Source organism: Gadus chalcogrammus, chromosome 6 (assembly GCF_026213295.1).
Source record: "Gadus chalcogrammus isolate NIFS_2021 chromosome 6, NIFS_Gcha_1.0, whole genome shotgun sequence".
NCBI classification, from domain to species: Eukaryota; Metazoa; Chordata; class Actinopteri; order Gadiformes; family Gadidae; genus Gadus; species Gadus chalcogrammus.
Genome location: NC_079417.1, coordinates 10,901,936 through 10,914,394, shown reverse-complemented (window position 1 = coordinate 10,914,394; position 12,459 = coordinate 10,901,936). Strand labels below are relative to the sequence as shown.

Sequence of the window (12,459 nt, the reverse complement as noted above, 5' to 3'; positions counted from 1 at the left end):
GGGGGGACAATGCGTCGGCCTGAAGGTCCGACCAACCCTCGCCTATAGCTCTATCCCCGCACCACCGCCTGGAGACCTGGCCTAGACAGCAGGCCAGACGTCTGCGGCACGCACGCAAGCACTTCCAACCAGCCCCGCTCATTCTCACACGGAGCTTCTTGTACGTCGTCTGACCTCCTTTAGCTCGCTCCTTCCAAATACCGCTGCCATGGCAGGGGCGAGAGAGAGAGAGAGAGAGAGAGAGAGAGAGAGAGAGAGAGAGAGAGAGAGAGAGAGAGAGAGAGAGAGAGAGAGAGAGAGAGAGAGAGAGAGAGAGAGAGAGAGAGAGAGAGAGAGAGAGAGAGAGAGAGAGAGAGATCCTATGTTCTCTGCGGGACCAAACAATCCCAGTCTAATTTATTTTTTGAGGCCAGAATATGTACATGTGTTAATGGGAAAGTCAGATCAAATTAGTTCTAATTAGTCAGAGCGGGAAGTGAACGGGAGCAGAAGCACACTGAAGTGCGCGGCAGACTGGTTCAACCCTGTCTCCGCAGGGGTTGTGACGCCCTTACACACGCACACACACACACACACACACACACACACACACACACACACACACACACACACACACACACACACACACACACACACACACACACACACACACACACACACACACACACACACACACACACAGTTTGAATAAAGGCACATGCGCACACTAGAAGCACATCCACTCCCCCCCACTGTCAAGTTAGACCTGCAAGGCAAACAAATGCAACTAAACAGACAGAAGCAATCACGCATAGCAAACTGACAAACACACAAGCCCTGTTTCACCTCAGTCATTTCATAAACAATTAAAAGTGTATCTTCGCTATATTGATGAAAAGAATGTTGGTGGTGAAAACCAAGTGAAACAGTAGAGTGGCATTCAACAGATCAAAAAGCACAGGTCCAATGCTAGACACCTTGAATTAAAATAGCATATAAGTGAGGGTCTCTCCTGAAATCAATCTGCTAACCGTAGCCACAGGCAGACCAAGGTAATACTGACACATCGACCTCTGGCCCTGTGTAGCTCAACTGTGGAAGCTAGCATTGCGTTAGCTATTGCTTGTTAGCTATATTTCCTCCTGGGGCCAGTCTGAGAATGAATACAGTCACGGTGTCGGAAGGATGGAAGGTTTTGGGATGAAAGTGTCCACCAAAAGGCATAAATCCAATATCACACATCGACATCTTTGTGATATTAACACAGTGAAGGGTACATCGACAAGATGACGGTATGACAGGGAAATATTTGGATGTACATGTGGGATTCATATCTGAACGAGTACAGTGACTAGTAAGAAAGGTTTCAAAGGATTGAGGAAGGGATTCAAGTTGAGAAAGTAGTCCGCTATATTGGATAGTTTGACAGCTCGAATGGCAAAACTGTGGCATGATTCCTTTTTCTTTTTGGTGCAAGCAATGTGTACCTTGGCACGTGTTTAGCACAAGCACTCACATAAATCAAATATACGACGGACAACATTAAAAGTCGGCTGTGGCTAATGCATGTGCGCAAGCCAGAAAAAGGAATGAATTGCATGTGAATTTGTTTTGGCGAAACCTAAACAGAATGTCTTATTCCCAGTGTCGGGCTGGAGGGTTGGAGAGCTCACACTGTGAGGTTACATTCAGACTACATGCGTCCGTCGACGGATCTCATTGTCTTTGCATGGAGCGCTCTCGAAATGCATTGTGGGTCCGTCCGTTTTCATAAAGTTGGGAAATGTTAAACTTTTCAGGCAGCGACGGATCCGTCGGCCAATCAGATTGCGTTATGCAAATATACGCAAATACACGGTCACAGTGTTACAAATCGCCTTTTCCCTGGAGGGAAAGAGGTGGTGTGAATGTAACGGAACGTGTCGGCGCGCCCACCTGCGTGCTCCAGCATCAGCTTGGCGATGTCCAGGTGTCCGTTGACCAGCGCGTCCTTCAGGGGGCTGATGCCGTCCACGGCGGTCTCCAGGTGAGGGGCGGGGCGGTGGGCCAGCAGGGCCTCCACAGACGCCTTAGAGCCGTGGTTACACGCCTCGTGCAGCGGCGTCCAGCCGACGTGGTCTGGAGTAAACAAAAACAATGCAAATGGGCATTTAGACAATGGTAAAAAAAAGACACACAGCAAAGAACGCAAGCAAGTGGGAGGAACACAAGCGGTGTTCGGATGGGGAAGAAAGTTTCACTGGAAACTTTAATGGGAAATGACTCAGACTAGTGCGGTGCCCTTATTCTTAGTCTGTCATTTACTATATTCAAAACGTATAATAATCATCAATCTAGTTGCAATCATTTTAATTGTTTTAAATATATAAATTCTTTCATAATTTGAAAATGTGGTTAGCTCGGGCAATCGCACAACGCAGGAATGCATTCTCGCCATCGCCTCTACCACACATGGAAGGTGCTTTTCAACAGTAACGACACACACTGGAAGGCACATAACAAGTTTCAAACGGAAGCGTATTCATGAACTCGTCATTCCAGCCCAGAGATGTACGGTGTTTGAAACGCACAGCGAAAGAAAAGTCATTTGGAAATATCAAAGGGCGTTCCGCTCACTTAGCAAAGTGGCTCTAAATCACAAAAACCGACGTGCATCTGAAACCCACCCCGCTGCTCCAAGACACACCCTGCTCATTTTAACTAAAGGTTAACCCCATTGATGACGCGCACACGCCCCCACCACCCACCGTCCCCCACCCCACACCGCCCGTATTAATGGCTCCTCCATGCAGTGAAGGCTAACAGGGAAGGGAGGAGGGCATACGATAAGTAAAGAAGACGGAGAGATTCCAGAGTTTTGGAAAAGCTTCTCTCCTACCTTTAACGTTGACGTCCACTCCGGGGAGCGACAGGATGTGTCGGACCGTCTCCACTTGGTTCCTCTTGCACGCTCGGTGCAGACACGTCTCGCCTTCCGCGGGAAAAAACAAAAGGCAGATGCACATATGTATTGACATGTAGGCACAGACACACGCCGAAAGAGGCACCCAAACGCATCACCGGCAGAGGCGGCGAAAGAGAAACGAGGAGAGAAGAGAGCAATCTGAAATTAGGGTGTGCCCTATGTCCTGCCCATTGTCTCCCCCCCCCCCCCCCCCCCCCCCCCCCCATCCATCCAGGCACACCAGTAACATCCCAGGGAGAGTTCCTAACCAGCCCAAAACCAGCCTCCAATAAGATGGGATTTAGGAAGAATGATGAGGAAGATCTTTGGAGGAGAGAAAAAAAAGGGAAAAGAAAAGAGAGGGCTGAGAAAACATTAAAGATGGCGCGGGAGGGGGGGCGGGGGGTGCTAATTTGCTTTTCCCCTTGCTTCGTTTTCTTTTTTTTCTTGGAGCCGATGCGATTTTCTAACATTGAACCAAAGCCCCACAGAGCTAATAACGTAGGCAGGTGGAGGGCAGGAGTAACAGCCTTTTATCCTGTCCTTCCTTTTGGGTATCGGGGGTAAGTTCTGGTAGAGAGCCTGAGCACAAAGCCCTCAACAGGATCCTCCACAGCTCCGCGGTTCAAAGGCTCCAGTGGGCGTCGGCCACGGCACTCTGTGATGGGCGGCGCCGGGCGACCAATGCCCAGGTCGGAAAATAAATAAACAAACAAACGGAATTCCCACCATATTTCCATTACCACTTTCTTTCCCCCTCATTCCCTCCCCTATATTTTCCCCCTTTTCTTTGACCATATACTATTAAACCAGGAATACATTAAGAGGCCGGCCGCCCTCTTTTCATGTATGGCTGAACTTCAGAGGGAAGTTAAAGGCCAAGCATGAGTGGCTCGCTGCTTGCCAGAATAATACAAGACTGCAAAGCCCCCTAATAAACGCTTTACTAGCCTCTCCCCAGGACGCCCACACGTCGGGTACAGAGGCTCCACTCCAGCACACACTGAGCTGAGGCCGGGGCAGCAGGGGGTGGGGGGTAAAGGGTAGGGGGGGGGCAGAGAGGAGCCAGGGGATAAGAGCAAAGGGGTCCCTTTATTTCAAAGCACAGAAAGGGGGTGGGGGTGGGGAAATATTGCAAATGTTGGGTTGCCATTTTATCTTCAAGAGGTCCTTTCTTCTGGTGGGGTGCGTGTCTGTGTGTGTGTGGGGTGTGTTTGTGTGTGTGTGTGTGTGTGTGTGTGGGGGGGGGGGGGGGGGTTCTGATGGTGTCTGGTGTTTGATAAGATGCATTGGATGCCCAAACCTTTGCATGATGAAGGGGAGGAGATGAGAATCAGAAAATGGAGGGAATATGTTTCAGAACCATTTCAGGTCAAAGAAAGAAAAAAGAAACTAAACTACACCGAACAAAACACAGTGCACGTTACATAATTTCCCTCTAAAGACTCCATCGCTTCTAACATTGGACTCCTTTGTGAAGTCTTGGACAGTGTGAAGCCCCCGTGTCTCGCCAGGAGTTACACATGAAATGTTTTTATGCGTAAGAGCCGTCTACCGCGCTGCACCGACAGATCCACGCCTGATTGGCATTTTCTAATCACCGACCAGAACTTTCTCCGTCTTGACTGCTCAGAATACATTCGCCGGGGCTTGTCTCGCGTGCGCTACGCCATGCGACAGCGCTCAAAACAGCCATGACGAGCAGAGAGGCGCCGGTTAATTAGCTGATAAACGAGTAGATAGATTGGTGAAGTGTTTATTTTAACTCCCAGGTCTGAGAGCTTCTTCTCAAACGGAAAACAGTTGAACACTCTCACAAGGCGGCTTTTTCTATTTTCCACAATGAACTTCTTCAACTTGTAACTTGTAAGTAAAACAGTGGCTCATAAAAACCAAACAGGCTAAGTGGTCTGAAGATCCCAGTCGCTTCGGTGTGGCGCCCAACATGGATCAACCGCCAAATAAAAGACAATAACACAAATTACGCGTTAACAATTGTACGGGAAAAAAGAAAAGGTAAAAAATACTGTAATCCAAAATAAGGGCAGTACACCTTCATTTGAACTCCGTTCCAAACTGCAGCCTCTAATGAGTAGCTGTACCTTATGGTGGGGTCAGCGTTGTACATGGACTCCGCTGCCATTAGCGGGCTCTAAACTGACGTGATTAAACAGCCGTTCTACTACCTTCCCTGTGTACACATCCTCGCAAATGCCAGGGCCAATCCACGCACTGTTAAATCACTTTAATGGTTCCAATTTGGACACAACGCCTCCATTATAGGGGTAATTGCATGCTCAGCATTTACAAGCACTGAAAGGATAAATCTGTCTGTCCTTTTCTATAAATCCTCTAACAATCCCCTTTTTCACACTTTAATAGAAAGAAAAAAAAACACAACTTTAATGTATGTGTTGCTCTTTATACCTGCTAACATTCCTGCTATGCGTCGCCAGTACAACCAAAAGCACTTGGAGGCCAGTAACAACGCCATTTCTTTGCAATGTGTTGGAAAGTTATTCGGTGCCAGTTATGGGTTTAGTTTTTTCTTTTACCGGTAAGAAAGAAACTTTGGATAATGGACACAGGTTAATTCCCCCCCCCCCCCCAAACCCCCTATAGCGACACCATGGAGGTATCCACACTGTTAGAGCAAGGTCATGTCTGTTTTTAGCAGAGTAAAATGGCAATTCACTCCCATAAATTAAGATCATATGGTTTGCGTCAGCCGCTTTATAGACGGGATCAAAACATCAACTCTGAGCTTGATGCTCAGAATGAGCTGAACACGAGCGTCAAACGAGCCAGAGAAAGATCCACACTTTATTTAAATAATAAATGGATCAACATCAATAACCCTCTGTACCGCCGGAACCCCGAGCACCGAGTCAAAGCGACCAATAAAGGTTAAGATAAAAACCCTGTGAGGGGAGATAGAGCAGAAAGAAACACAGCAACATTTATCTGAGAGAAGGAGGGATAGCGCCACGTGAGGACCGAATGAGGGGGAGCAGAGAGAGAGGATGCTCTGCCGCTGGTTCATAAAAAATGTATGCCGACCCGCATCGGTATAGAGATCACGTAGCGGAAAACACAACTAACGCCAGCAGCCTTGACTCCTCTGCTCCCCCCCACCCCGTCTCCTCCTTCCTCCTCCTCACCGGGTCTTTCTGATCAGGTGGAAGGGGTAGATATGAGCGCTGACACTCCAGTGGGTTCAAGCCAAGTGCAGTGCCTGTATCTAATTGAGGGACTTCCTCCTTTTTCTTTTTAGCATCAGCACAGCGCTGCTAGCTACGCTGACGCATACGCCTCGCATTTTATTATCGTACCTAAATGTTTTTCCGTTTGTGTACCAAAAATTTGTGAATCCCGACCCATTGATAAAAATGTGTCCGTGTTTGTAAATAGCCATTGGAACAAAGGAGCGTAACACAGAGCAGTGCCACTGAGTCAGGAGTACCAGCCAAAAGCACAAAACCCTGGCCTACATAAAAGGACCAAGAAGTCCATAGCGTGGCTGATTGCATGGAAGAGTAATCCTATGCAAATCATTGACTCCCTCCAGATATGCTATGATCTTCATTAAGCCGAAAGTGATGACAAGGCAATCATGGACCTCGGCACTGATGACCCGGTCTGTGCATCAGTCCATTAAAAGTCAGCTCTGAGCAAATCTGTGAAACTTTACGGTGTAACACAGTGTCAGTGTGTGTGTCAGTGTGTGTTTCAGTGTGTGTGTGTGTGTGTTTCATCATCACCTGCTGTGTTGACTCTGTTAAGACCTTTGGGGATGAACTCCTTCCCCGGGCTTGTTTCATTTATAGAGCTGCTCTGTATCCTGCGTGGAGACACACACACACACACACACACACACACACACACACACACACACACACACACACACACACACACACACACACACACACACACACACACACACACACACACACACACACACACACACACACACACAGTCACGAGGTCACGATGTGCCGTGTAAAAATACAGATACAAATATGTTCCTCCTCGATCAAAGCTCAACACTCAATTAAACCGTGTTCCGGATGAATGTGACCGAGTGCTGCCCCCAAACCAATCCTGATCCAAGGAGCCCAAGAGAGAGCTGGCAATCACACAGCATACATAGGGGTCGGTGGGAGACGCTGATGACTTTGCATTGAAATCCCCCCATTAGCAAATCAATCCCGCTGATCAAGTGAATATCGCCATGAAACCCGTGACAGTTTTATCTTTGGGAGTTTGGCAAATATTGTTGAATACTCACGTAGGCGATGTACTAGCCTGCCCACACACCACACACACACACACACACACACACACACACACACACACACACACACACACACACACACACACACACACACACACACACACACACACACACACACACACACACACACACACACACACTTAATCGCTCCTGTCTCCGAAGCACTTTGTCTCCCATTTAGAATTCAATGAGAGCGAGCGCATTAGGAGGAATAAATAGTACGAGGGATTGAAGCCTGTTCAAAGTAGCAGTGTGCTAATAGCTGTGGGCTGTCACTAGTTCTGTGAGCGGCGAGGGGAGATCCGCCTGCTGCACACCGTCTGATGTAAGAGCGTGTGTGCGCACGACTGCGTGTGTGTGTGTGTGTGTGTGTGCCTGTGTGTGTGTGTCTTTGTGACAGCGGAAGAGAAGTGCCATTCATAGTGTATGGAAGAGACTTGTTCCGTAGTAATTGGCTTGTTCAGAAGCCAGTAAGACGCTCCCAGCAGTGAGGAAGAAACACGCGTCCTGTCACGTAGCTTGTTATTAGCCGGGACAAGGCTGGGAAGAGATGAGTCGAGATGTGTGTGAGTGTGAGTGTGTGTGTTTGTGTGAGTGAGTGTGTGTGTGTATGGGTGCTTCTGTATAAATTTGTCTCAAATAGGGAGTGCCACTTCTCATCTCAAACCACTTAACCCAGGAGTCCTGTGTCCAGGCTGGCTTGCTGGCAGCAGGGGATGATACTTGGCTAGCATGTGGCCTAGCCTCTCTAGTTACAGAGTAGCCCCAGTTGGCTACTGTCACTATAGGGGCTAGCATGTAGCCTAGCCTCTCTGGTTACAGAGTAGCCCCAGTGGGCGACTGTTACTATAGGGGCTAGCATGTGGCCTAGCCTCTCTGGTTACAGAGTAGCCCCAGTGGGCTACTGTTACTATAGGGGCTAGCATGCGGCCTAGCCTCTCTAGTTACAGAGTAGCCCCAGTGGGCGACTGTTACTATAGGGGCTAGCATGTGGCCTAGCCTCTCTAGTTACAGAGTAGCCCCAGTGGGCTACTGTTACTATCTCTAGTTACAGAGTAGCCCCAGTGGGCTACTGTTACTATAGGGGCTAGCATGTGGCCTAGCCTCTATGGTTTCAGAGTATCCCCAGTGGGCTACTGTTACTAGGGGCTAGTATGTGGCCTAGCCTCTCTGGTTACAGAGTAGCACCAGTGGGCTACTGTTACTATAGGGGCTAGAATGTGGCCTAGCCTCTCTAGTTACAGAGTATCCCCAGTGGGCGACTGTTACTAGGGGCTAGAATGTGGCCTAGCCTCTCTGGTTACAGAGTAGCACCAGTGGGCTACTGTTACTATAGGGGCTTGAATGTGGCCTAGCCTCTCTGGTTACAGAGTAGCACCAGTGGGCGACTGTCACTATATGGGCTAGCATGTGGCCTAGCCTCTCTAGTTACAGAGTAGCCCCAGTGGGCTACTGTTACTATAGGGGCTAGCATGTGGCCTAGCCTCTCTGGTTACAGAGTAGCCCCAGTGGGCTACTGTTACTATAGGGGCTAGCATGTGGCCTAGCCTCTCTGGTTACAGAGTAGCCCCAGTGGGCTACTGTAACTAAAGGTGGCCGGCGTTCAGTTGGCCCAACCAAAAAAAAAAAAAAAAAAAAAAAAAAAAAAAAAAAAAAAAAAAAAAGAATAATAATAATCATTTAGTTATGACCTTGGAACTTCTGAACTTTGGACCATCGACATTTGTTGTTAGTGTATTAACTTAGTCCCCATCCTGCTTATTACTGTTAATGAATAATCTTCAGTATGGATATAAATATGGAGTGTAATTGCCTGCTCAAATGGTCCGACAAACGAAAAGCAATAAGCTGGGCCTGATTAAGTGACTGGGTGGGTGGGACGGGGCGGCCTCGTTCGGTCACAGCGTCCCTCCCTGCTAGCCACGGAGACTGCCAGAGAGCAGGGGAGCAGCCAGCCAGACAGAGAGTCAAACAGCCATCGAGCCCCACTCATTAAACCTGCGATTAAACCTGCGAGGTCTCTCTTGGACTCTTGCCCCACAAACCCCCGTCTCTCTGAAAAAATATATATATCTCAATATATATGTTCTATAAAAAGTACCATTAATTTTCTTGTAAATTTGAGAAGGTTTACGACGGAATCAGGCGAAACTGTGGAAAAACGGCGGCGGAGGCGGTTGGTGTGCTCGGCGTACTGTACCGGCCGAGGGGAGAGTGAGGGGGGGGGGTTAGCGGCTGGGACATGTAGGCAGAGGCACGGCGAGGTAGTAGCCTTCAGATGAACCCGCCCCCTCCTGACTCGGCCCTTCTCCGGGCCAACCACCTGCTGGCGGAGCAGCAGATGTCGAGACGGAGCGCGGGGCGTTCCCGTGTGCGGGCGATGGCATCGGGGCTGGCAGCAGGCGCTAAGAATGTGAGCGGCACAGCGATGAACCAGAAAAGAGGGAAAGGGGGCGGGAGTGGCCACCAGGCTGAGGGGTGGTGGATGGAAAGGGGGTGGGAGTGGCCACCAGGCTGAGGGGTGGTGGATGGAAAGGGGGTGGGAGTGGCCACCAGGCTGAGGGGTGGTGGATGGAAAGGGGGTGGGAGTGGCCACCAGGCTATGGGGTGGTGGTCGTGTGGGAGAAGGATCCGGGGTACAGGTCATCCAATTGGGGAGGAGGGGGGGGGTATCTTTGTGTGTGTGTGTGTGTGTGTGTGTGTGTGTGTGTGTGTGTGTATTTACCTCTAAACACGCACATGCGTGCGTGCGTATGCGTGAGTCTGTGCGTATGTGTGTGTGCATGTGTGTGTGTGTGATAACATTTTTGTGCGCGTGTGTGTGTGTGTTTGTGTGTGTGCGCGTACGTGCGTGTGATTTTGTATTTGTGTGTGAATGCGTGTGCGTGTGTGCTTGGGTGGGATCTCTTCATCTGCCGTCCCGTCAGTCTGTCAGCCCTCCTGTCTGAGTCGGCCGGAGCAGCAGGGGGGTCAGGCTTCCCCCCGCGCCCCCCTCCCTGTCAGCCAGCAGCTCCCTGATAGGGCCGACACAGGCCTGGAGCTGAGCCTGACCCCCGCCCGGCTCTCTGTTGCCAGCCTGCTCTCCCTCGGGCCACCCGCTCCTCCTCCACTCAGGCCCTCCGAATACGCTCCCTCTCCCCTGGTTCTTCTCGTACTCAACGATGCTGCGTTGTGCGCTATTTACAAATCACTTTGGAAATAATTGATGGAACACAATGGTTTTTTTGAACGGCCTTCGGGTGTATATTGAATGATAATGGAACACACAGACTGAACCTCACACACAAACACACACGCGCACACACACGCGCACACACACACACGCGCACACACACGTGCACACACACTCACCACAGTAAGATTCAAAACACTAAACAAAGAGATGACTTTGAATCCCAATAAGTACGAGTAAGAGCTCCGTCTCCCTCAACAGTCTTATCAACCGTGACGACAGAGACACTCTTCGTCGTCCCGCCCGCCATCCCGCTATCCCGCCTCGGGCAGCATGTACCGTAAAGTGGGGGGAGAGCAGTGGTGGCGCTGACAGACATCTGTGTGGTACTGACCCACCGTACCTCTGCGGGCTGGTCCAGCTGTGAGAGACGGGTTCAGGCGCAGGGCAGGGCCCCCTGTTGTCGGCCCACCTGGGACCCTCCACCAACCTCTCCAAGGCAGGCAGGTAGGATGACACCTGTCACAGACCCCCGCACACACACACACACACACACACACACACACACACACACACACACACACACACACACACACACACACACACACACACACACACACACACACACACACACACACACACAAGAATGTGCTGTCCTTTTGTCTGCATTTCCTCAGGCTAATAAAGACACAGAGATGCCAACTGTGTGAGGGAGAAGGCCAGATGTTCAACAGCACCTTAATAATGCAACGACTTACAAGCTATCTCCCTGCCTCTGGAGCAGGTGAACGTAACGCACTGGTCTCTATCAACTTCAAGCTTCTGTTCATTGCGAATAGTACATTCGAAAGTTGTAGTTATTTATTATTATTATTAATGTAAGCATTTAATAAGCATTTTTCCAAAAATAGAACACAAATTAATAATATTAGAAACAGGAAGGTTAGACAGTGTGTCTATATAATGGATGCATTCATATTAAAGCAATGTTACACTTTATTCCCCAACATACCATCTTCTTCAGCGACAGGGGCTCCTCGCTGACAGTGACCCCGTTCCGGCAGCACAGGTTCCTGAAGACGGCGTCGGCCGTTACCAACCTCAACCTGCTGGAGGGTATCCTGGCAACCAGCTCCACCAGAAGACACAGCGGTATATCTGTGGCGGGAACATCATCCCATCAGCAAGCATCTCCTCATCATCATATCACACAATGACACTATATTCTACTTTTCTCTTAAGATTTTCTTTTCAGCTCAGTGCTCCCTTCACCGGCACAAAACAGATACCTTCATAAAAAATAAATAATGATAGTTGGCTATTTATAAAAAAATTTGAGTACCCCCTGCATTACTTCAAAGTACCCCTAGGGGAACGCGGACCCCAATTTGAGAACCACTGTTCTACTCCCTGATAGTGTTCTGATCTGCGTACCCTGGCTGCTAGCGCTGACCGCCAAGTGCTCTCCCAGGTCCTTCAGGCCCATCTCCACCAGGGTCTGGTTCAGTTTGAGGTGCTGCTGGCACCAGAACTCCACCATGGCGGCAAGCATGTCCAGCAGGGTCTCCCCCATCTGGAGCTCCTGCCGGGCCTCCCTCTCTGCCTCGTCCTTCAGTAAAGGAGGAGCAAGAAAAGACATGAGTAGTGGTAGTTGTAGCCGCCACAGACTCCACCACGCTCAGATGTTATGTTGCATCAAGATAACACAATTGCTATTCACAGCAATTACATTTCCATTTGAGCTCTGCAAAAATAAATAAAAGGGTCAACAATTGCGCCGAGTGGATCGTCGAGTTTCACAAAAATCACCTTGTCTTCCTTCTCCCAGATCAGGACCTGCACCAGAAGCTTAACGAGCTGCTTCACGGCCGTGGACAGCAGCGTGGAGCGCTCCCACACAGTCCAGAAGGTCTCATACAGCAGAGAGCCAGAGGCAGGCAGCCGAGAGACCCCTGCTCCTTTCAGAAGGCCAGAGTCCCTGGGCCGGAAATACACTGTTATTATTGTTGGAGCATACTCTCAAAAGTATGTTTAAAAAGGTTTCGACCTAAGGTACTTACGTAAGTACTA

General features: G+C 49.5%; 1 protein-coding gene across 2 annotated transcripts in view; it reads right to left on the bottom strand.

Moving 5' to 3' along the window:
• The window catches only part of slf1 (SMC5-SMC6 complex localization factor 1), a 29,293-nt gene that overhangs the window by 12,914 nt on the left and 3,920 nt on the right, over positions 1-12,459 (bottom strand). The window contains exons 11-17 of one of the 2 annotated variants that reach the window (XM_056592756.1): positions 12,199-12,367; positions 11,824-11,998; positions 11,402-11,547; positions 10,784-10,908; positions 6,685-6,764; positions 2,858-2,950; positions 1,915-2,097 (exon numbers count right to left, since the gene is read on the bottom strand). In XM_056592756.1, coding sequence (XP_056448731.1) covers positions 1,915-2,097; positions 2,858-2,950; positions 6,685-6,764; positions 10,784-10,908; positions 11,402-11,547; positions 11,824-11,998; positions 12,199-12,367 — 971 coding nt within the window. The remainder of the gene's footprint in view (positions 1-1,914; positions 2,098-2,857; positions 2,951-6,684; positions 6,765-10,783; positions 10,909-11,401; positions 11,548-11,823; positions 11,999-12,198; positions 12,368-12,459) is intronic. The other variant, XM_056592757.1, reaches the window with a different exon arrangement.